The sequence below is a fragment of the Chiloscyllium punctatum genome, chromosome 34 (genome assembly GCF_047496795.1).
Source record: "Chiloscyllium punctatum isolate Juve2018m chromosome 34, sChiPun1.3, whole genome shotgun sequence".
NCBI classification, from domain to species: Eukaryota; Metazoa; Chordata; class Chondrichthyes; order Orectolobiformes; family Hemiscylliidae; genus Chiloscyllium; species Chiloscyllium punctatum.
The window spans coordinates 54,064,662-54,089,464 of NC_092772.1; the positions used below are offsets into that span (position 1 = coordinate 54,064,662).

Consider the following 24,803-nt stretch of genomic DNA (forward strand, 5'->3'; position numbering starts at 1 on the left):
AGCCCTACGCCGGCAACAGGAGGCCGAGCTGAAGAAAAGACTGGCCAAGGGCCTACTCAAATTTGACGAGGCTGCAGGGAGGAAGCTGGAAGGGGCCATACAACAGCCTCTTGGTAAGTGAGCTGCAGTCTTATACCATCCCATCGCCCGTATGTTGGGGCTGTTACAGGACATTGTTGCAAATCCCCATTCTCCTTAAATAACAACTGGAAGTGTTCAACAGGCACCTAAGACTGAAAGGTCCAGTTGATTAGAGTCTCTACAGGCCCTTCAGCCAAACAAGTCCACACCAGCCCTACAAAGAGCAACCCACCCAGACCCATTCCCCCAACCCTATCTTTAGCCCTGACTAATGCACCTAACACTATGGGCAATTTAGCATACCTGACCTGCATATCTTTGGACAGTGGGAGGAAAGTGGAGGAAACCCACGCAGACACTGGGAGAATGTGCAAACTCCACACAGACAGTCACCCGAGGCTGGAATCGAACCCGAGTCCCTGGCGCTGTGAGGCAGCGTTGCTAACCACTGAGCCATCGTGCTGCCCCAAAACCGTGCATCGTGCTCTCTTAAACATTTAGTCAATAAGATGCAGGTGCAATACCAGAAACTATTATTGTTCAGAAACAAGCCACTTTTCTTCCTGGGCACGGTTATTTCCCAAGGATCTGTCCAGCTCTTGCCAGAAAAGCACAGCCAGTCAGGCAGCATCCGAGGAGCAGGAGAGTCGATGTTTGGAGCATAAGCTCTACGTCGATTCTCCTGCTCCTCAGATGCTGCCTGACCTGCTGTGCTTTTCCAGCGCCACACGTTTTGACTCTGACCTCCAGTATCTGCAGGCCTCCTCACTTTCTCCCACCTGCCCAGCTCTTGTGTGAACAGGTTTGTTATTTGCTTTGGGATCCAGGAGCTTCCACATACAGCAGCTGTGACACACCTCCAACCCAGCCATCTTTATGTGTTCTAATGGTTTACTGAATTATTTTAGCGATTGTTAATTAACCCGCTCAGAGAGATGTTGTGACATATCTCTGTGGAGCAGGTGGGACTTGACCCAGGCCTTCTGATTCAAAGGTAAGGACACTATCACTGTGCCACGATTTTATTCAATCATCTGCTTACTTTTCTTTATGCGTTGATCACCATCTTGCAACCAGCTGCTGTGCTCTTTCTAACCTTGGGAATAATTATTCACTTATCCAGTAAAGATAAAGATGCTACGGTCCCAGAGGGCCACAGGACTATTCTCTTGCTACAGAGAGAGAGAGAGACACGCCTGGTAGTGGTTTAACCTGAGGGCCATCACTCCTCGGGTGAGGGGAGAGGTTAAGAAGAGTCCTTCATGGTAACCTCAGCTGGTGATGGGAATTGAATGCATGCTGTTGGCATAATTCTGCATTGCATATCAGCCATCCAGCCAACTGAGCTAACAGGCTCTCCCTAACACACCAATTACTTATCAAGTAACTAGTTTCAGCCAGAGCAGTGAGAGAACCAATTCCTGGAGGTTGAGTTAGAGTTAGAAAAATTAAAAAAAACCAAGTGAACATCTTGTTTCCCCAGTCCTTTAGTTCCCTCAATTTCCCACCACTCAGTAAGTCAACCTCTGTTGGTGTTTATTTATTAGCAACTCTATAGGTACGCAGTCAGGAGGAGCCCCTTCCAAACATGCAGGAGCACATAACCCTTGAGGAGGTATCTGACTAGATTTGTAAAAGGAGTTGTCACCATGTCTTATGAGCTCATTCCTAATCGCCCAAAATGTCAATTTTCCTGGTCCTCAGATGCTGCCTGACCTTTTCCAGCACCACTCTAATCTGCAGTCCTCCCTTGTCTTATTAACCCTGATGATGTGAGCAGAGGCCAGAACAGAGAATTTAAACATAGAACAATACAGCACAGCACAAGCCCTTCAACTCTCAATGTTGTGCTGACCTTTTATCCTATGCTAAGATCAAACTAACCTACATACCCTTCATTTTACCATCATCCATGTACCTATCCAACAGTCGCCTAAATGTCCCTAATGTACCAGACTCTACTACCATACTTGCAGTGCATTCCACACACCCACCAGTCTCTGTGGAAAGAACCCACCTCTGACATCTCCCCTAAACCTTCCACCTTCACCTCAAAATTATGCCCCTCATGATAGACATTTCTACTCTGGGAAAATGTCTCTGGCTATCCACTCTATCTACGCCTCCCATCATTATGTACACCTCTACCAAGTCACCTCTCATCCTCCTTCGTTCCATTGAGAAAAGCCCTAGTTTCCTCAACCTTTCTTCAGACATGCCCTCCAGCCAGGCAGTATCCTGGTAAATCTCCTCTGCACCCTGTCCACATCCTTCCTATAATGAAGCAACTAGAACTGAAAACAATGTTCCAAGTGTGGTCTAACCAGGGCTTTCTAGAGCTGCAGAATAACTTTGTGGCTCTTAAACTCAACCCCCTGCTAATGAAAACCAACACACCATATGCCTTCATAATAACCCTAACAACTTCAGTGGCAACTTTAGAGGGATCTATGGACGTGGACCCAAGATCCCTGAGTTCCTCCACACTGCCAAGAATCCTGCCTTTCACCCTGCAATATGCATTCAAATTCAACTTCCAAAATAAATCACTTCAGACTTTTCCAGGTTGAACTCCATTTGCCACTTCTCAGCCCAGCTCTGCATCCTGTCAATGTTCCATTGCAACCTACAACACTATTCACCACTCCACTAACCTTCATGTCATCAACAAATCTACTAACCCACACTTCATTTGCTCATTTAGAAAACTCACAAAGAGCAGAGGTCCCAGAACAGATCCCTGTGGATCACTACTGGTCACCAAGCTCCAAGCTGAATATTTTGCATCTACTACCACCCTCTGTCTTTAAACAGTTTACTTGAGCTTTATGCCTAGGCAGTATTGTTTTTATAATTTTAGTCCATAAAGCCAAGGAGAAGACTGAAGTTCAACTTTCAGATTCCAGAGCAGCCGATATGATGAAGTGTTTCACCATCCAGCAGAGTCCAGGAGTTGTTGTCAAGGTAACAACTTGGGGAGTGGAGTGAGGGTTTCACCTACTTAGAGTCATGGAGATGTTCAGCATAGAAACAGACCCTTTGGTCAAACTCTTCCATGCCATCAGATATTCTAATCTAATCTAGTCCTGTTTGTCAGCACTTGATCCATATGCCTCTAAACCCTTCCTATTTATGTACCCATCCAAATGCCTTTTAAATGTTGTAATTGTACCAGCCTCCACCACTTCCTCTGGCAGCTCACTCCATACACGCACCACCCTCTGTGTGAAAAAGTTGCCCTTAGATCCCTTTTATATCTTTCCCCTCTCACCCTAAACCTATGCCCCTCTAGTTCTGGACTCCCCGACCCCAGGGAAAAGACCATGACTATTCACCCTTTCAGTGCCACCTCATAATTTTGTAAACCTCTATAAGGTCACCCCCCAGCCTCCGACGCTCCAGGGAAAACAGCCCCAGCCTGTTCAGCCTCTCCCTGTAGCTCAAACCCTCCGCCCCGGCAACCTCCTTGTAAGTCTTTTCTGAATCTTTCAAGTTTCACAACATCTTTCCTATAGCAGGGAGACCGGGATTGAATGCTGTGTTTCAAAAGTGGGCTAACCAGTGCCTGTAAAATGGCTGTCCAATCCTATACTTACTGCACTGACCAATAAAGGAAAGCATACCAACCTCCTTCACTATCCTACCTACCTGCGACTCCACTTTCAAGTGAACCTGCACCCCAAAGTCTTTGTTCAGCAACAGTCCCCAGGACCTTACCATTAAGTGTATAAGTCCTGCTCTGATTTGCTTTTCTAAAATGCAGCACCTCACATTTATCAAAATTAAATTCCATCTGCCACTCCTTGGCCCATCTGATCAAGATCCCATTGTAATCTGAGGTAACCTTCTTTGCTGACCACCTCACCTCCTACGTTCACATCCAAATCACTTCTATAAATGCCAAAAAACAGTGGACCCAGCACTGATCCTTGCTGGTCACAGGCCTCCAGTCTGAAAAGCAACCCTCCACCATCACCCTCTGTCTTCTCCTTTCAAGACAATTTTGATTCCAAATAGTTAGTTCTCCTTGTATTCCATGTGATCTAACCTTACTAACCAGTCTACCATGAGGAAGCTTGTTGAACATCGTCCTGCAGGCAATGTCTACTGCCCAACTTTCATCTTCATCACTTCATCAAAAAACTCAATCAAATTAGTGAGACACAATTTTACAAGCACAAAGCCACATTGATTTGTTACTGTACGTTTGTCTGGTAAATGTTCAGAGGTGTTTCCCTACATTAACGGTATTCTGCCTATTCAGACCAGTTTTCTGTGCATGGCTGGGAAAGAAGATTAGATTAGATTCCCTACAGTGTGGAAACAGGCCATTTGGTCCAACAAATCCACACTAAACCTCCAAAGAATAACCCGCCCGGACCCATTTCCCGACATTTACCCCTGACTAAAACACTATGGGACAATTTAGCATGGCCATCTCACCTAACCGACACATTTTTGGACCATGGGAGGAAACCCAATTTGGCACGGGGAGAACGTGCCAACTCCGCACAGACACCCAAGGTTGGAATCGAACCTGGGTCCCTGGGGCTGTGAGGCAGCAATACTAACCACTGAGCCACCCTGCTGCCCACAGTGGAGAAAGGACATTCCTAATTTCTCTTAACATTGCCTTGTAGATGTGGTCTAATACAGAACGCTGCTAAGGCTGGGAGCTCTGTGACACATTACTCCCTTCCTGACTCCCCAAGTGCCATCTACCAGGTACCTGGCACAGTGCTGACCACTTACCTGGATGGGTATGATTCCAACAGCAATCAGCCCCAAACTGCCCTGCTCTCAGCATCCGTTGCATCCACCGCCGACGCTCAGTAACAGCAGTGCATACTATCTACAAAAATACACTGCAACAATTCACCAAGGCTCCTCAGACAGCACCTTCCAAACCAGCAGCCGCTTCCATCTGGAAGGACAAGATACATGGGAACACCACCCCTGCAAGTTCCCCTCCCGAGCCACTCACCATCCTGACCTGGGATTGTATTAGCTTTGCTGTCAACTGGGCCAAATCCCTCCTAGACCCAGTACACCCCATGGGCGGCAGGTGATTCAAGAAGGCGCCCCTCATCACCACCTTGACAGGGGGGCAGTTAGGGATGAGCAATAAATGCTGGGCCCAACCAGTGACAGCCCCTCCCCCCCCCCCCCCCCCCCCCCCCCCCAAAGAAGGCAGTTTCAGATGGCAGGGTAGATTGGGATCACTCACCTGTCAACCTATATCAAATGGATTATTCAGACGGATTTTCTTGGCTTAATTGTCCTGGATTTTTGACTTTCCTTATGTCTCCCTTGGGTGAAAATAATCCAGTGAAGAATTCCAGCCTGTGAACCTGGAAGGTGTCAATGTGATCCCAGTGGGTGCAGTGGTCCAGCGTTGACCTTATTGGATGACTTAACACCAGAGGTCTGCGCTCAGACTGCAGTCGATGGGAGTTTAAACCCAGTTCCATGCGGTGCGAGTTCCTGTGTCGCGATCGCGGATGGGGGAGGAATCGCAGGAACCCGCCCCCCCCCACCCCAGGCGAGCGGGTCACCGATCGTGCAGCTAATCGGATCGTGTTGTTTTTCCTGCAGCGGGTGATGCAGCCAGCGTGCAGGATCACTCAGCAGCACACCACCTTCCCGCCGACGCTAGTCACCTGTACGTCTTGTCCTGATGTGGGCACCCCCACCCTGCACAACGTCCCTCCGCCAACCCTCATCCATGGCTACCCCAGCCACCACGCCCTGCTCTGCCAGGTGTTCCCTCAGCACAGCCCGCGTCTACTGGAGACCGTCCTGGGTGAGTGTGAACACGGGTGGGGGAAGTGGGCAGCTCAAAAAACGTCAGCGGCGTGTTACATTTGGCCAAACCTGGTGGGTCTTGCTGGGACCCTCCAGTTTTGCTTGGGAGACCATAACAGACTCCAAGCCGCTCAATGACTGAAACAAGGGGAGTAGGTGGGATGCTCTTTGGAGGGTCAATGTGAACTAGATGGGCTGAATGGCTTGCCGCCACACTGGAAGCATCTACGATTTTACAAAATGGGATAGTATTTATTTTTCTTTCATTCATTGACTGGATGAGGGCGTCACTGGCCAAGCCCAGCTTTTATTCCCCAACCCTAATTGCCCAGAGGGGCAGTTTTGAGTCAACCACATTGCTGTGGGCCTGGAGTTGCACATAGGCCCAAGCCAGGAAGTTTCTTTCCATAAAGGGTTTTGGTAGACCAGATGCGTTTTTTCCCCAACAATGGATTCATGGTTACCTTTCTAAGTATTAAGCTAATCCTCCCTTTCGTTCTCTCCCACGCACACAAAAACAAATATGTTCACCAAGTTGCATGCTTTCACCATGTTTCCCTCCCCCTGTAGAGCGTTGCCATGGAGACGTGGTCCTGGCTATAGAGAGTGTTGTGTCACCACACCAGGGCCAGAGTGATGCCATGGCGCAGCCACCAATCTCCGGTCAGCCATTGCAGCAACAGCACACCGCTCCCTACTGGAATCCGAGTCCCCACATCACGTCACTGCAGTTCACCAACCCAGTCAGGTGAGGGATTATGACCCTGTTTGCCCCCAGGTCAGTTAGGACTGGTGGGGCACGATCACTGAATGAATGTCCGTGTTTGATGGGGTCTCGGGAGTCAATGCTGCACCTCCTCCACCCCACGCCATGTCTCACTACTCACTGGAATACCATTGACAGTGTGACAGCATTGGCTGGAAATCCCTGGGATTTATCAGGGCTCTCCTGGGAGTGTGACAGTATTTAGATGGTGTTCCTTTGGGCAGGTGTTAATAGTTACAGGCTCATTAGCATTTAGAGACCCCCCCCCCCCCCCGCCAAAGGGAGGGAGAGTGTCATTATTTACAGGGAGTCCCCGGAAGAGTGTCAGTGTTTACGTGAGCAGGAGTTGACAAAGTGTCACACTGGAAAAAGCACAGCAGGTCAGGCAGCATCCAAGGCACGAGAGAGTCAATGTTTCAGACAGGACCCTTCTTCAGGCCAGGTCAGTAATTATGGGGACTCCGTAGGCGTGTGTCAGTGTATCAAGTGTGCCTCAACGTGTGTCAGTTTTTTCAAGAGTGCCTAAAGAGTGTGTCAGAACTTACCGGCGTGCCTGGGGAGTGTGGGTGTTGACCGGCGTGCCTGGGGAGTGTGGGTGTTGACCGGCGGTGCCTGGGGAGTGTGGGCGTTGACCGGCGGTGCCTGGGGAGTGTGGGTGTTGACCGGCGGTGCCTGGGGAGTGTGGGTGTTGACCGGCGGTGCCTGGGGAGTGTGGGTGTTGACCGGCGGTGCCTGGGGAGTGTGGGTGTTGACCGGCGGTGCCTGGGGAGTGTGGGCGTTGACCGGCGGTGCCTGGGGAGTGTGGGCGTTGACCGGCGGTGCCTGGGGAGTGTGGGCGTTGACCGGCGGTGCCTGGGGAGTGTGGGTGTTGACCGGCGGTGCCTGGGGAGTGTGGGCGTTGACCGGCGTGCCTGGGGAGTGTGGGCGTTGACCGGCGTGCCTGGGGAGTGTGGGCGTTGACCGGCGGTGCCTGGGGAGTGTGGGCGTTGACCGGCGGTGCCTGGGGAGTGTGGGTGTTGACCGGCGGTGCCTGGGGAGTGTGGGCGTTGACCGGCGGTGCCTGGGGAGTGTGGGCGTTGACCGGCGGTGCCTGGGGAGTGTGGGCGTTGACCGGCGTGCCTGGGGAGTGTGGGTCAGTTTTTACATTAGCTCGCAGGAACAATGTCAGTATTTACAGTAGACGTCCAGAAAGCGTGTTGGTATTTAGAGAGAAGACCTTTAGGAAGAGCTGTAAGCACCAGCAGTATCACATTGGACGAATGAATAGGACAAAAAAAAATCCAGTGCGGCATTCAGGGAATGTTGCACTGTCAGCAGTGCAAACATTTGGATAAGACTGAAGCCAAGTTGCAGGTAGATAGGATAGTGAAGAAGGTATGCTTTCCTTTATCGGTCAGACTATTGAGTACAGGAGTTGGGAATTCATGTTGCGATTGTACAGGACATTGGTTAGGCCACTGTTGGAATATTGCGTGCAATTCTGGTCTCCTTCCTATTGGAAAGATGTTGTGAAATTTGAAAGGGTTCAGAAAAGATTTATAAGGATGTTGCCAGGATTGGAGGATTGGAGCTATGGGGTGAGGCTGAACAGGCTGGGGCTGTTTTCCCTGGAGCGTCGGAGGCTGAGGGGTGACCTTATAGAGGTTTATAAAATCATGAGGGGCATGGATAGGGTAAATAGACAAAGTCTTTTCCCTGGGGTGGGGGAGTCCAGAACTGGAGGGGCATAGGTTTAGGGTGAGAGGGGAAAGATATAAAAGAGACCTAAGGGGCAACGTTTTCACCCAGAGGGTGGTACGTGTATGGAATGAGCTGCCAGAGGAAGTGGTGGAGGCTGGTACAATTACAACATTTAAAAGGCATTTGGATGGGTATATGAATAGGAAGGGTTTAGAGGGATATGGGCCGGGTGCTGGCAGGTGGGACTAGATTAGGTTGGGATATCTGGGTCAGCATGGACAGGTTGGACCGAAGGGTCTGTTTCCATGCTGTACATCTGTATGACTCTAATTCCAGTCTCTTGGGTGGATGTGAATGATCATGGGAGTTCTTGCTGTTGTGTTTCTTTCTAAATACCAACACACTTTCTGGAGATCTACTGTAAATACTCACATTGCTCCTTTGGACCTAATGTAAACACTGACCCACATCTGGGCCAAAGCATACCCCCCATTTCTCCCCCCTAACCACAAAACAAATCCATCCCAGGGGTAGGTCATTCTGCTGGTTTTAGAAGATTTGCCTTCCATGTTTCCGCTTCATCCAGACTTGGTGAAAGTTGCAATTGAAATGTAAAGCTTTTCTTTAAAGTGTTGCCCTCAGCCTGTGAGCTGTCACGGGGAGTTAATTGCACTTCATCGGTCCTTGGATGGTGAATCAGTTCATCATCTTTTCCCTTCTCACTGTTGCAGGTTTCCATTATCTGCCTCCTCCCCTGGATTAACACCTCGGTCTCCTCACATTGAGCCCCGGCCGCCAGTCCCCTACATCTGTGGGACAGTGAGGCCCAGCATCTCGGGCAGTGAGTCTTTGCATGTGCCACAGCCTCCCGCATCCCAGGCAAACAGTTCCGGTCAGACCGAGTGCACGCCTGTTAGACCCAGAGCAGCATACCAGGTAGGTGCCAGTACTATCCCAGCTTTGCTTCCCACTCTTTGTTGCCTCGCGATGTAGTCGAGCCAGGATATCTGTTGGATACGTGGGCCATTGGAATGGCCTTGATGCTGGAAATGATTCCAGCTGGTCCCCGCGTTAGTAAATGTCTGGGTGCAGATTGACCAGGACAGCTGCAGAACTGACAGCTCACACAGCTATGTGTCACAGAATCCCTACAGTGCAGATGGAGGCCATTTGGCCACTCAAGTCTGCTCCAACTCTCCAAGGAGCAATCCACCTAACCTCGTGTTAGTCTCGGCAGTCCACCTAACCTGCACATCTATGGACTGTGGGAGGAAAGAGTCAAAAAGTGTGGTGCTGGAAAAACGCAGCCGGTCAGGCAGCATCCGAGGAGCAGGAGAGTCGATGTTTTGGAGCAGAAGCGCTTTATCAGGAATGTGGGAATAAGGTCACCAAGAGCTTATACTCGAAACATCGACTCTCCTGCTCCTCGGATGCTGCCTGACTGGCTGTGCTTTTCCAGCACCACACTTCTTGACTCTGATCTCCAAACATCACTTTTTCCCATTGTGGGAGGAAACCGGAGCGCCCGGAGGAAACCCACGCAGACACCGGGAGAATGTGCAAACTCCACACAGACAGTCACCCGAGGCTGGAATCGAACCCAATCCCTGGCGCTGCGAGGTAGCAGTGATAACCACCGAGTTCATGATATTATTATTTGGACTTTTGTATTAAAATCCCTTTCATGGGATATGGGCACATTGTCGGCTTTTTCAGTATTTGCTGCCTGTCACACAAACAAAACAGATGACCATAAGGAATAGGAGTAGAGAGAGACCCTCGGGCCTGCTCCACCATTCTGTAAGATTATGGCCCCTCTTTTTCTGTTTCAAATTGCACGTTTCCACTTATCCCAGGTAAACCTTGATCCCCTACTATCCAGTCCCACTTTACAAATATTCAAAGAACCTGCCCTCACCACCTTCTGAGGTCACAAAACTATCTCACAGGAAAAATAAATCCATTCATCTCAATCCTGAAAGGGTGACTGTTAATTTTAAAAGTGTCCCCACTCATTCCGGACTGACCCACCCACGGAGAGATGCTTTCCCCACCTGCCTTTTTTAGACCACCCTGGTTCTCACCCCCGTCAATCGAGTCAGCCCTCACTCCCTAATCTCCAGGGGAAACTAGCCCAGTCTGTCCAACCCTTTCCTCATAGGTTTATAAAATCATGAGGGGCATGGATAGGATAAATAGACAAAGTCTTTTCCCTGGGGTGGGGGAGTCCAGAACTAGAGGATATAGGTTTAGGGTGAGAGGGGAAAGATATAAAAGGGACCTGAGGGGCAACTTTTTCACACAGAGGGTGGTACATGTATGGAATGAGCTGCCAGAGGATGTGGTGGAGGCTGGTACAATTATAACATTTAAAAGGCATCTGGATGGGTGTGTGAATAGGAAGGGTTTGGAGGGATATAGGCTAAGTGCTGGCAAACGGGACTAGATTGGCTTGGGTTAGCTGGTCAGCATGGACAGGTTGGATCGAAGGGTCTGTTTCCTTGCTGTACATCTCTATGACTCGCTCCAAGTATCCATCCAGTTACCCTCCTCTGAACCAGCTCCTATCCAGTTCGACTCTTCCCTAAATGAAGAGACTGATGCTGCACACGTAGTCAAGATGTGGTCTCACCAATGGCCTATACACCTGAAGCAGAATGCCTCATGCTGAATTAGATTTATATTTCATTGCATCATGTGCTCAATTAAAGGAAACCGTGAGGAGAGTAGCTTTCTCAGTCTCTTGCTGCACCTGCAATCTAACATCCCTTCTCTCATTCATTGGAACATCTCGATCCCACTGTGCCTAGTAATTCTGTTGTCATTCCCCATTTTGATTAGATTAGATTAGCTACAATACGGAAACAGACCCTTACGCCCATATAAATAACATTCTGCTTTTCTCATTCTTCCAGTCAAAGACTAACTGTCCATTCCCAAATAGAATCAGAGAGATGTACAGCATGGAAACAGACCCTTTGGTCCAACTTATCCATGCTGACCAGATATCCTAAACTAATCTAGTCCCATTTGCCAGCACCCAGCCCATATCCCTCCAAACCCTTCCTAGTCATATATCCATCCAGATGCCTCTTCAATGCTGTAATTGTACCAGCCTCCACCACTTCCTCTGGCAGCTCATTCCATACACGTACCACCCTCTGTGTGAAAAAGTTGTCCCTTAGGTCCCTTTTAAACCTTTCCCCTCTCACCCTAAACCTATGCCCCTCCAGTTCTGGACTCCCCGACCCCAGGGAAAAGACCTTGTCTATTTATCCTATCCATGCCCCTCATGATCACCCCTCAGCATCTGATGCTCCAGGGAAAACAGCCCCAGCCTCTCCCTGTAGCTCAAATTCTCTAACCCTGGCAACATCCTTTTAAATCTTTTCTGAACCCTTTCAAGTTTCATAATATCATTCCGGTGGGAAGGAAACCAAAATTGCACACAATATTCCAAAAGGGGTTAACCAATGTCGTGTACAGCCGCAACATGACCTTGCAACTCCTACACAATACTCTGACCAATAAAGGAAAGCATACCAAACGCCTTCACTATCCTATCGACCTGTGCCTACACTTTCAAGGAGCTTTGAACCTGCACTCCAAGGTCTCTTTGTTCAGTAACACACTCCAGGACCTTACCATTAAGTGTATAAGTCCTTCTCTGATTTGCTTTCCCAAAATGCATCACCTCGCATTTATCTGAATTGAACTCCATCTGCCACTCCTCAGCCCATTGGCCCATCTGGTCAAGATCCCGTTGATTTGTGGGACAATTGATTTCAGATGGCACCAGCCGCGGTGGCGATAGGGAGTTGAAGCCTTGTCTTTAACCTGGGTCTCTGAATTGCGAGTCCAGTGACAGTAACAGGAGACCACCACCTTTCTGCGGCTCTGTGCCCGTGGGGTACTGGGAGAGTACGACTGGGAAGCCGTGGGCATGGAAGGAGTAGAAGGTATGATGATGGGGAGGGAGGAGGCTAGTATGGGGGGGGGGAAGGGGCTGAAGAGCCTGTGCGGGTGTTGTGTAATTGATGCTGTTCTAACTTCCAGACTCCGATGCGAAGTGGGAAGGCGCTCTGCGCCCCGAGGAGGCTGTCCTTCGTCTCACTCCTGTCCGAGGAGCAGCTGCACCAGGAAGCTGCTGAGGCCCTGATGGTGCTGAGCTACTCCCCGACTCCGGCCTCCAGCCAGGCCCCGAGCTCCGGCCAGCGTCACCAAGACGGCTCCCTGCCACAGCCGCCTGCCCCCAGCCCCCCCTCGGCCTCCCACGGCCACTCCCAGTCCATGTCCACCACCACTGTCGGCGGCGGGGGGCTGATAGGATCCATGGCCCCCCCGGCGGTCTCCCTGGACTGTGCTGTGGTGACCCCCGCAGAGGGAGCGGAGATCAGGCTGCAGGCCGACCCGTTGGAGAGCTGCAACATGAACGGTTCGAGAGAACCAACTGGTAAGTTCAGGTGGTGTACACGTGGTGGGACTGGGGCAGGAAGAGGGCTTTACACAAAGCACTGAGATCGCATTACCATGTGATCGTCTTCATGTTGAAGCCTCTAGGGGTGACCCGGTGGCTCAGTGGTTCGTGCTGCTGCTTCACGGTGCCAGGGATCTGGGTTCAATTCCAGCCTCGAGTAACTGTCTGTGCGGAGTTTGCACGTTCTCCCCGTGTCTGCGTGGGTTTTCTCCGGGTGCTCCGGTTTCCTCCCACAGTCCAAAAATGTGCAGGTTAAGGTGGATTGGCCATGCTAAATTGTCCCATAGTGCCCAGGGATGTGCAGGTTAGGGTGGGTTGGCCATGCTAAATTGTCCCATAGTGCCCAGGGATGTGCAGGTACGGGTGGATTGACCATGCTAAATTGTCCCATAGTGCCCAGGGATGTGCAGGTTAGGATGGATTGGCCATGCTAAATTGCCCGTAGTGCCCAGGGATGTGCAGGTTAGGGTGGATTGGCCATGCTAAATTGTCCCATAGTGCCCAGGGATGTGCAGGTTAGGGTGGATCGGCCATGGGAAATTGTCCTATAGTGTCCCAGGGATGTGCAGGTTAGGGTGGATTGGCCATGCTAAATTGTCCCATAGTATTCTGGGATGTTTAGATTAGGTGTAATATTTGGAGTAATTATAGGATAATAGGGTAGGGGAATTTGTGTGGATTGGTTACTCTGCAGAGGGTTGGTGTGGACCTGTTGGGCCGAAGGGCCTGTTTCCACACTGGGGATTCTGTGGATCATCTCCCTTGAAGTGGGAGAACCAATCCGTTTTTGGGGGCAGACTGAGGGGATGAGAGCACAGTCCATGCAGTGTCCCAAGGTCAATAAAATGTGAAGCGGGAAAAAGCACAGCAGGTCAAGCAGCATCAGAGGAGCAGGAGAGTCAGTGTTTCAGCAACATCAACCCACCAGCTCCTCTGCTGCTGCTCGACCTGCTGTGCTTTTTCCATCTTCGCACTTTATTGACTCTGACTGCAGTCCTCACTACCTCCAATCTCCCAAGGCCTCCTTGCTATATTTTATTTGATTCATTCATGAGATAAGGCTGTCACTGACTCGGTCAGTTCTTATTGCCCAGATGTCAGTTAAGAGTCAACCACATTGCTGTGGGTTTGGAGTCACATGTAGGCCAGACCAGGTCAGCCCCTAATAAAGTTGCCTTCCCTCAAGGACTTTAGTGAACCAGATGGGTTTTTCCTGACCATCGCGAATGGACTCATGATTATCATTAGACTCGTGTTTTTCTGCTGGGGTGGGATTTGAACCCGGCTCCCCAGCACGTTCCCTGGGTCTCTGGATTAACAATCCAGTAATAGCATCCCCTCCTTTTTTCTACACCTCCCAGTTTCTCTTTCAAAGGATGCATTTGGCAAGGGCGGCATTTGTGGCCACCCTGAAATGGCTGTGAGGAAAGAGTGGCTGACTCCGCTATTCAGAGAGTAGTCCGCTGTGCTTCTGGAGTCACGAGTCACCCAGACTAGTTAAAGATGGCAGGTTTCCCATGGGACATTCCTGAACGAGATGGGCTTCTTTTTAACAACAATCCGCGGTACTTGCTGAGGCTGGCTTTCATTTTGCAGATTTATTGATTGAATTTAAGATTGACCTGTCTGTGTGGTGGGACCTGAACCAGTATCCCCATTAGCAGGGGTCTCTGGATTACTTTTCAATGATATATAATCACTACCCCAGTCCATACACTTTGAGAATTACCCCCTCAGAAGGTGCAGCTTGAGTCACCACATTAAACCGCTGCTGTCCATGGGGTCTGGGGAGAGCCCCAGTGCTGTTAGAGACTGTAGTTTGACCCAGCGACACTGAAGGGACAGTGGATATCGTTCCAAGTCAGGATAGTGTGTGGCTCAGAGAGGAACAGACAGAGCCTGTTGGGGTCTCGTGGAGTTCCTGCCCTTGTCCTTCCAGAGGTCGCTGGCTTGGGATGTTCTCCTCATGGTCTGGTCTGTCTGCAATCCCAAGTCCTTCAGTCACCCTCTGAAGTGACCTCCAGCTTTACTAAGTTACTCTGCACCTGAAAAAGGCAGCCCACTACCAACCAATCAGAGCCTGAAAGACAAAGCCCTGGAATCGGAGTATATGAAACCCTGGGTTCCGTGTCAGGAGAGCTGGGTTCAAATCTCACCTCCTCCAGAGGTGTGTACTAACATTTCTGAACAGGTTGGTTTTTGTTTTGAAAAAAATACCTTGATGGAGCTGGGCGTACAGTGGGCTGGTTCCGTCAAGGTTAACTGACCTTGGAGAGAGGAAAACCGAACACTCTGGCGTGTACGCGCAGAGACTCTCACAAGCACATACATACACGCTCACGTGTTCGGGCAAACTCTCATGCATGCACAATCTCAAGTGCACACACTCACACGCATGCACACTCGTGCATGCATGTGTACTCTCGCTTGTGCGCATGCACACACAGATACAGGCACATGCAGACATGTGCACACACAGATGCACACAGACACTGACTAAAGCCTGACTCCGTTGATAAAGACCCCCACCTTTGTTTGTTCTCAGCAGTATTGCACACTTGGGCAGCTTCCCTCACTCCGTTAGTGGAGCAGACTCCGTGTCAGGCTGTCTATCAGACAAGTGTTTGCGTGCATGTGTGTGAGTGTCCATCTTCCCTAGGTGCACATAACTAACAAGGGCAGAGGACATTGGCAGCTGACTGTCAGCTCCCAGGCTGGGCGACTTTCTTGGACGTTATCCCTCTGTCTGAATGTGAGATGCTTTGTCTGTGAAGGATCCTAAGCATCAAGTGCCATGGAGTTAATGATAGTTGTGTCAACACCAGCAAGGAATGAGCAGCAACATTGCGTTAGCATCCAGCTTCCAGCACGTTGCTCCTCTAAATTTACACTGAGATTACAACATCCACTGCACCCCCATCAGTTGGCACAGTTTCATTTAATCTAATTGAGTTATGAACAAGGTGAGTACTCAAGATCAAACTCTCACATCCATCTCCGGTATCCTGTCCTCCTAAAGAAGCTTGTTGCCTTGACTGTTGGTTTGGTGGCTCACTGATTTGTGCTTTTTCCTGGCTGCTTTTCCAGAGACCTTTGACCACCTGGAATCAGGAAAGAAATTCCACGTGCTGAAAGATGTCTGCTCCTTCACACTGCGCGGCACCGTGCTCAGCCCTATGCCCCCTCGCCATTGCCTGCCCAACTTCTCCTCCTCCGTCTCGCTCAACATCGGGCAGCTGGGCTCCATGTCATTGCCTCCAGGTCCCCAGTATTGAGGGCTTTTTAACCCGGCTGTTCACTACCTTTGTCTGTCCCCTCTCACTTCCCTCCTTGGCCCTACTTCCCAGCTACTCACTCACGTTCTCCTTCTTTCCTTCCTCTCTATATCCCTGCCTCCTGGTTTCTCCCCTCTGCCCAACTGCACCTCACTCGCTGCACCCTCTAAGCGCTTTCACCCCACCCCACCCCACTTTCTGTTCTCAAACCCAATCAACATTCTCTCCCAATCCTCTTACTTTTCCGAATCCTGAACCATATGTTCTCCAGTTTGTTACACTCGCATCAGATCAGTATAAACCTTTCGGGTGCTGGGAGGGTGGGAATATTAGGTTAGCACAGATGGTATTACGTATTTGCAGGAAAATAGTGCACTGCACACAACTGTTAGTAAGGAGTGTGTAATGGGCAGGATGACTTAGGAGTGTGTTTTTAAAATAAACCTTAAGATCATTTTCACAGTGACTTTTGGTGGTTTGGACCATGAGAGAGCTTTCTTTAAAAAAAAGTTAAATCCACCTAAAATTAAATTGTTGGTATTGATGTAAGGGATGCCAGCAAATTGTGACTGCAACATGGAGTGGGCTATATTGCACATCTCTACCTCTCTCTCTCTCTCTCTCTCTCTTTCTCTCAGTGTACGTGTATGTTTGTTTATATCTCATTGTCTGTCAGTCTATTTCTGTTCATACACTTACGGGGAGAGACAGAGGTAGTGTATGTGTCTACGTCTGTCTCTCTCTGTCAGTGTATTTGCCTGTTCCTGTGTCTCTGTCTCTCTCTGTCAGTGTATTTGCCTGTTCCTGTGTCTCTGTCTCTCTCTGTCAGTGTATTTGCCTGTTCCTGTGTCTCTGTCTCTCTCTGTCAGTGTATTTGCCTGTTCCTGTGTCTCTGTCTCTCTCTGTCAGTGTATTTGCCTGTTCCTGTGTCTCTGTCTCTCTCTGTCAGTGTATTTGCCTGTTCCTGTGTGTCTCTCTGGCAGGATATGTGTGTATTCATGTCTCTTCCTGCCTCTGTCTCTCCCCATCAGTTTCACCCTTTGCTGATGAGGTGATAGCTTTGGTTGAACGTTGACCAAAAGATGCAGTTGCTTTGTTTTTAACTTGGTTCATGTTCTGGGGGAAAGCCAGGCTGCTCCTTCCTTCCCTTCGCCGTGAGGCAACATGGTTACTGCTCTCTCCAGTCACGCACCTGATACTTTATTTCATGTCCGAGTGAAGGAGCCTGATGGTCCTTGGAAGTGTGTGTGGTGGGGGTGGAACACATTTTCAGTAACTCTAAAAGCTGGTGTTCTTCGAGAACGGGGAGGGGAGCTCTTTCACGTTTGCTCTCCTGCCTCTGAATCAGAAGTTTGTGAATCTCCACTCCAAAGGCGTGAGCCTATAAATCAGTCCGACACATTAGGGCTGGGGGTGTTTGAGGGGAGCTCTGCCCAGTACCCTGGGGCAACATTTATCTTGTCATCAACATCACGAAAGCACAAATTGTCTGATTGTTCACATGTTGCTGGTTGTGGAATCTTGCTCCTTCCACATTCCCTTTCTTAGAACGGTGACCTGAGTTACAAATCTTCTCAAAACTCGGTGACCTTATTTTAAAGAAGTGTGTATTGCATGTAAAGCACTTTGTGACATCCTGAGATTGTGCAAGGAAAGCACAATATTAATAACAGATTAAGTAAATAAAGACCTATCAGTCCTGTTGCATTGAGGTCAGTCGTTTCCATCGCAGTTAGTGATGGGAATCAGGTTGGCTGCTTATTCAGTCGGACTGTGTTCAGTTGCTCACTGGGTTAGGTACTTACATTGTTGTCCATGCAAAGGGAAATATGCTTAACTTGATCTTCAATCTGCTACAGAAGGATGCCTTCTGGCAGAGATCGAGACTCATCTCTTACCCCTCCTCTCTCACCTCTTTTCCCCCCCCCCCTTGCCTCTTTTCACCTCTCGCCCTTTCTCATCTCCCCTTCCCCCTCTCGCCTGTTCCTCCTCCCCTCTTTCCCTTCCTCCCTCCCTTCCCTCCTCACAAGTTCATAACTGTCTATTCTGTGTTTTTCTCAGCTTGTCAGATGTCTGCATGAGGGACTTGCGTAATGACAGCAGGGCCATGTTTTATTAAAGTCAGTCCGTTTGTGTCTGTTTGCAGGATGGTGTCAGCATGCGTATACATGTATAGGGTTTGCCTGTGTGTCTGTGTTGGCATGTGTCCAAATGCTGCTGCCGGTTCGCTTCTGTACGAATTAGAGTGTGTCTACATTTGCACACATTTCTGTATCAGCGTCTTTTTATTTGAGTACCTGTTTGACTGTTGCATGCATGTTCCAATATCTGAATGTTTCTGTTAGGTGTCTGCTTAAAGATGTGTGTGTTTGTGTCTTAAAGTCTATGTGACTGTTTTTGTATGTCTCTTAGCATGGGTGTGTGTTTCTGTGGGTCTGTCTCTGTTAGCATGCATGTGTGCGTGTGCGTCTGTCTCTGTTAGCATGCATGTGCGCGTGTGCGTCTGTCTCTGTTAGCATGCATGTGTGCGTCTGTCTCTGTTAGCATGCATGTGTGCGTCTGTCTCTGTTAGCATGCATGTGTGCGTCTGTCTCTGTTAGCATGCATGTGTGCGTCTGTCTCTGTTAGCATGCATGTGTGCGTCTGTCTCTGTTAGCATGCATGTGTGCGTCTGTCTCTGTTAGCATGCATGTGTGCGTCTGTCTCTGTTAGCATGCATGTGTGCGTGTGCGTCTGTCTCTGTTAGCATGCATGTGTGCGTGTGCGTCTGTCTCTGTTAGCATGTATGTGTGCGTGTGCGGGACTGTCTGCCTGTGTGTGTAATTTGTATGTTTATTATGTGGAGGTTTGCCTGTATGCTTGTATATTTGGACATTTGTTATGTGTCTCTGTTCTGTCTGCGTGTCTAACCATACACAGCCGCACTGTTGCTTTTAATGCTGGGAGATGCACTGAACGGTTGAGAATTGGTGAATCACAAGTGACCGTGATCGAGCTTTCACTGTGCTTTGCTGACTTATACATCCCCAATTCTTGATTTCACCTTTACATTTACAAAGAGCCTTTAGCACGGTAAACTGTCCCAAGGTGCTTGACAGGAGCACTCATTGATACTGAGCCAAGGTCATCTGAAAGCATGATCAGAAACGTAGCTGAGGAGTTAGGAGGAGGAGGAGAGAGCCGTAAAGGATTAGAGGGAAACTCCAGAGGTTTGATCCCTGTCAAGTTTTCAGCCGTCCCAGCTCCTGCCCACACTTCCACTGACTGAATCAGCTGAGCGTAACTTAAATTTAAATTATTAAATTATAAGTGTTTAAATATTTAACTTCAAATTGTGTTGTTTCTTGCTGATGTTTGTTCCAAGGTGTGATGAATTTCTTATGTATTTAAATGATTGTTACCATGAAACTTTCAGGAAAATGTTTGTTTGCCTTCTGTGACTCAACGAAAAGTGTTTGAATGTGATAATGCTAAATAAATCAATCTTAATGATGTGACATCTTAATGATGGCCCTGTTCTTGTGTCCACTTCTGAGATATAGTCACTTTTGAGGCAAGAAGGGACAGCATGAGGTTAGATACAGAGTAAAGCTCCGTCTACACTGTCCCCAATCAAACAGTCCCAGGACAGGGACAGCATGGGGTTAGATACAGAGTAAAGCTCCCTCTACACTGTCCCCCATCAAACACCCCCAGGACAGGGACAGCACGGGGTTAGATACAGAGTAAAGCTCCCTCTACACTGTCCCCCATCAAACACTCCCAGGACAGGGACAGCACAGGTTTAGATACAGAGAACAACTTCTTTGTTGAATGTCTCTGTTCGGTGTCTCCATAAGATGTAAGTTTGTGTCTTAAAGCCTGTGCAACTGTTTTTATATCTCTTTGAGCATGGATGTGACAGTGTGTGCATGTGTGTGTATATATGGTAAGTACATGTGTATGTTTATCTGTGGGTCTGTCTCTGTGGGTCTGTCTCTGTGTGTCGGCACAAGTATGCTTGTATGTGTCAAGCTGAAGTATTCCTTGTCATCTTCTGAGCTCAGTCTTGTTTAGATCAGCAGTTTCACTTCTGCTCTCGTGGAGCGACGGTGCCTTTAAATTTGACAAAGTTCCAAACATGACAGGAACTGAAATAACAAACTGAAAGTGAAAGAACCTTCAACAGAGAGCGAGCTGAAAACCCAAAAGAGAGATTTTGATTTCAGCAGGTAAGGCTGATCTATGTGTGGAATTTCAGTGGCATCTTGTTTATCATGTTGAGCATCTCCTGATTGTGGGCCATTACATGAGATCTCATTTCAACTGATAAACCGAGCACTCAGTAGTTGCTGCTGTAAACAAACACAGCTGCTGTCTTCTGCTATGGCGCAGAACTGACTCCGGAAGTTAACTGTCTATCCCCTAATGCCAGCCAGCAAAGAATCAAAAGGCTAGCAGGGCACCATTTGGCACATTGTGCATGTGTTGGCAATTCAAAGGAGCTGTAAAATAAGTCCCACCACCCAGAACCCCTCTCCCAAGATGGCCTTGCAAGTGAGACACACCTGTCATTTTTAACATGGTCAGAGTCAAAAAAAAAAATCTGCTGATGCTGGAATCCAAAGTAGACAGGCCGGAGGCTGGAAGGGCACAACAAGCCAGGCAGCGGCAGGAGGGAAAGGCAGGAGGCTGGAAGGACCCTTTGGTCCAACCCGTCCACGCCGACCAGATATCCCAACCCAATCTAGTCCCACCTGCCAGCACCCGGCCCATATCCCTCCAAACCCTTCCTATTCATATACCCATCCAAATGCCTTTTAAATGTTGTAATTGTACCAGCCTCCACCACTTCCTCTGGCAGCTCATTCCATACACGTACCACCCTCTGCATGAAAACGTTGCCCCTTAGGTCTCTTTTATATCTTTCCCCTCTCACCCTAAACCTATGCCCTCTAGTTCTGGACTCCCCAACCCCAGGGAAAGGACTTTGCCTATTTAACCTATCCATGCCCCTCATAATTTTGTAAACCTCTATAAAGTCACCCCTCAGCCTCTGACACTCCAGGGGAAACAGCCCCAGCCTGTTCAGCCTCCCCCCATAGCTCAAATCCTCCAAACTTGGCAACATCCTTGTAAATCTTTTCTGAACCCTTTCAAGTTTCACAAATTCTTTCCGATAGGAAGGAGACCAGAATTGCACACAATATTCCAACAGTGGCCTAACCAATGTCCTGTACAGCTGCAACATGACCTCCCAACTCCTGTACTCAATACTCTGACCAATAAAGGAAAGCATAACAAACGCCTTCTTCACTATCCTATCTACCTGTGACTTCACTTTCAAGGAGCTGTGAACCTGCACTCCAAGGTCTCTTTGTTCAACAACACTCCCTAGGACCTTACCATTAAGTGTATAAGTCCAGTAAGATTTGCTTTCCCAAAATGCAGCACCTCACATTTATCTGAATTAAACGACATCTGCCACTTCTCAGCCCATTGACCCATCTGGTCAAGATCCTGTTGTAATCTGAGGTAACCCTCTTCGCAGTCCACTACACCTCCAATTTTGGTGTCATTTGCAAACTTACTAACTGTACCTCTTATGCTCGCATCTAAATCGTTTATGTAAATGACAAAAACTAGAGGACCCAGTGTGTTTCCATGCTGTACATCTCTATGACTTTATAACACAGCAAGCCAGGAGCATCAGGAGATGCAGAAGTCGGCATTTCAGGTGTAACCCTTCAGGCAGAAGCTGAAGAAGGGTCACACTCAAAATGTCAACTTTACCTCCTGACGCTGCCTGGCTTGCTGTGTTCTTCCAGTCTCCTACCTGTCTACTTTTAATATGATAACAGCAAAGATAAAGTCGCCCCTGTCCCAGTGGGCTACTGTCTCACGACTGCTGGTAGTTTAACCTGATAGTCACCACACCTCAGGCGAGGGGAGAGGTTGAGAAGGAGAGTCTGTCACGGTTAACCTCAGTTAGGTAGTGTGGGAATTGAACCCACACTGTTGGCAGTACTCCGCTTTGCAAATCAACTGTCCAACCAACTGAGCTGACCAATTCGCAACATTAGCAATTGGGGGCTGAAGGCATTTTTGTATTTAACTTGAAGCATGTTTTTTGGGGTAATGCAGACAGATCTCTGGGATTAAAGACAGGGAGCATCTCAATCTCTGAGCCAGAGGTTCATGGATCTGTCAGCCCAGAGAGGTGCGTGCAAAATGTCGCCAAACAGGTCGAGTAGCAATTTGTAACTCCTTCCAACACACGTCAGTGCTGGGAGCCAGAGATATTCTAGCTCCTTGTGGGAAGAATAGAACACACAACAGTACAGGCCCTTTGGCACTCGATGTTGTGCTGATATTTTATCCTACTCTAAGGTCAGACTAACCTACTTCATTGTGCTTTCTTCTACGTGACTATCCAAGAGTCGCTTAAACGTCCCTAATGTATCTGACTCTACTCCACTGCTGGCAGTGCATTCCATGCACCCACCACTCTCTGTGTAAAGAACTTACCTCTGATATCTCCCCAAATCTTCCTCCAATCACCTTCAAATTATGCCCCCTTGTGGTAGCCATTTCGACTATAGGAAAAAGTCTCTGGCTATCCACTCAATCGATGCCTCTCATCATCTTGTACACCTCTATCAAGTTACCTCTCATCCTTCTCTCCAATGAGAAAAGCCGTAGCTCCCATATTGTTAAGATCTCATTCTCTTTGCCTCACAGTGCAATCTGCATTGTTGTTCCACTAATTGGAGTGAACTGGATACACAGTAGATCATTAAAATACCATGGACTAGTATATACCTCCCAACCCAAAATTCTCCTTGTGGAATTAGGTTGTCTTTGCTATGCAAATCTAACCACGTTAGTTGTCATAGTCATGTTTGCCATTTACACCCAGGCCATACGAGCCCTTCACCCTCTCATATCCCCTTCTTTCTAAAACCTAGACCACCTGATGTCTGTCCCACCATTCAGTGCGATCATAGCTGGTCTTGACTGCATATGCCTGCCTTTTCTCCACATCTCTCTCTCAATCTCCTCCATCAACCTCAGATTTGTAATTAACCTCTTTCAGGATTGTATCCTTGGCCCAACCAGTGTCAGTGACCTTCCATCCATCGTAAGGTCAGAAGAGGGGATGTTTGGCAATGTTCAGCACCATTATCAACTCTGAGAAAGTGAGGGCAGCTGATGCTGGAAATCAGAGTCGAAAAGTGTGTTGCTGGAAAAGCACAGCAGATCAGGCAGCATCCGAAGAGAAGGAGAATCGATGTTTCACGCATAAGTATTCCTGACGAAGAGCTTATGCTCGAAATGTTGACTCTCCTGCTCCTCAGATGCTGCCTGACCGGTTGTGCTTTTCCAGCACCACATTTTTTGACCATTCATGACTCGTCAGGTACATTGTTCAAACACAACAAAACCTTCAAAATACGCAGGTTTGACATGGTGACTGGCAGGTGCCATTCATCCCTCACAAATGCCAGGTATAGACCATCACTAATATCACTATCTCGCCTTGACCTTCAGCAGTACCATCCATAATGAATCCTTCCTTATTCACAGCAATGGTAACCCCTAGGATGTTAAGTTGAATGGGACCACCCATACAGATGCTATGGATACAAGTCAAAGGCTTGGTATTCTATAGAGTTATTCACCTCCTAACCCACTAGAAGCCTGGACTGGGGATTAGAGTCACGTGGTGCTGGAAAAGCACAGCCGATCGGGCAGCATTCAAGGAGCAGGAGAGTTGAAGATTCGAGCATAAGCTCTTCATCAGGAATGAGGGGGGAGGGGCTGAGAGATTCAGTAAATGGGGGGTGGGGGGGGTGGTGTGGTGTAGGGATTGAGGTAAGGTAGCTGGGAAGACGATTGGTGGACGAAGGTGGGCGGAGGGTGCTAATGGTGATAGGTCAGAGTGGAGGGTGGAGCGGATAGATAAGGAAGGAAGATGGACAGTTAGGACAGTTGGAGGTTTGGATCTGGGATAAGATGGGTGGAGGAGATATGAGGAAACTGGTGAAATCGACATTGATCTAGTGTGGTTGGAGGGTACCAAGGTGGAAGCTGAGGCATTCTTTCTCCAGGTGTCAGGTGGCTAGCATTTGGCGGTGGAGGAGGCCCAGGGCTTGCATGTCCTTGGCGGGTTGGGAGGGCAAGTTGAAGCATTCGGCCACAGGGTGGTGGGGTTGCTTGGTGCATGACCCCAGAGATGTTCTCTGAAATGTTGTGCAAGCTGGCATCCTATCTCCCCAGTGTAAAGGAGACTACATTGGGAGCAAAGGAAACAGTAGATGAAGTGTGTGGAGGGGTAGGAATAGACAAGGCACAAGTCAGGAGTGTGATGGAATACTCCCCACTTGCCCTGGATGCGGGTAGCTCCAACAACACTCAAGAAACTCAACAATGTTCATGCTGGAATAGCTCAGTTGATTGGATGTTGAAGATGGTCAATGGAAAGTCAATCTTCATGCTGCCGACTCATAGCTGGGACGGTGTTTGCAGACACACTGCAGCAACTCACCGAGAATCCATAAAGAACACCTTCCAAACGGCAATGTCAACACCTAAAAGGACATGGTTAGCAGCTGGATATGAGCACCATCAGCACTTGCAGGCTGCCTTTTGAGTCAGTGCCATTCTAACTTGGAAACATATCAGGCATTCACTGGGTTAATTTCTACCCTCTTCCTTTCTCCCCTCCCTGCCAATAGTA

General features: G+C 48.7%; 1 protein-coding gene across 1 annotated transcript in view; it reads left to right on the plus strand.

The window, feature by feature from the left end:
* Window positions 1-24,803, plus strand: part of LOC140458959 (uncharacterized) — a 41,365-nt gene that overhangs the window by 291 nt on the left and 16,271 nt on the right. The window contains exons 2-7 of the mRNA XM_072553695.1: window positions 3-113; window positions 2,942-3,045; window positions 5,677-5,884; window positions 6,457-6,634; window positions 9,064-9,268; window positions 12,389-12,785. Coding sequence (XP_072409796.1) covers window positions 3-113; window positions 2,942-3,045; window positions 5,677-5,884; window positions 6,457-6,634; window positions 9,064-9,268; window positions 12,389-12,785 — 1,203 coding nt within the window. The remainder of the gene's footprint in view (window positions 1-2; window positions 114-2,941; window positions 3,046-5,676; window positions 5,885-6,456; window positions 6,635-9,063; window positions 9,269-12,388; window positions 12,786-24,803) is intronic.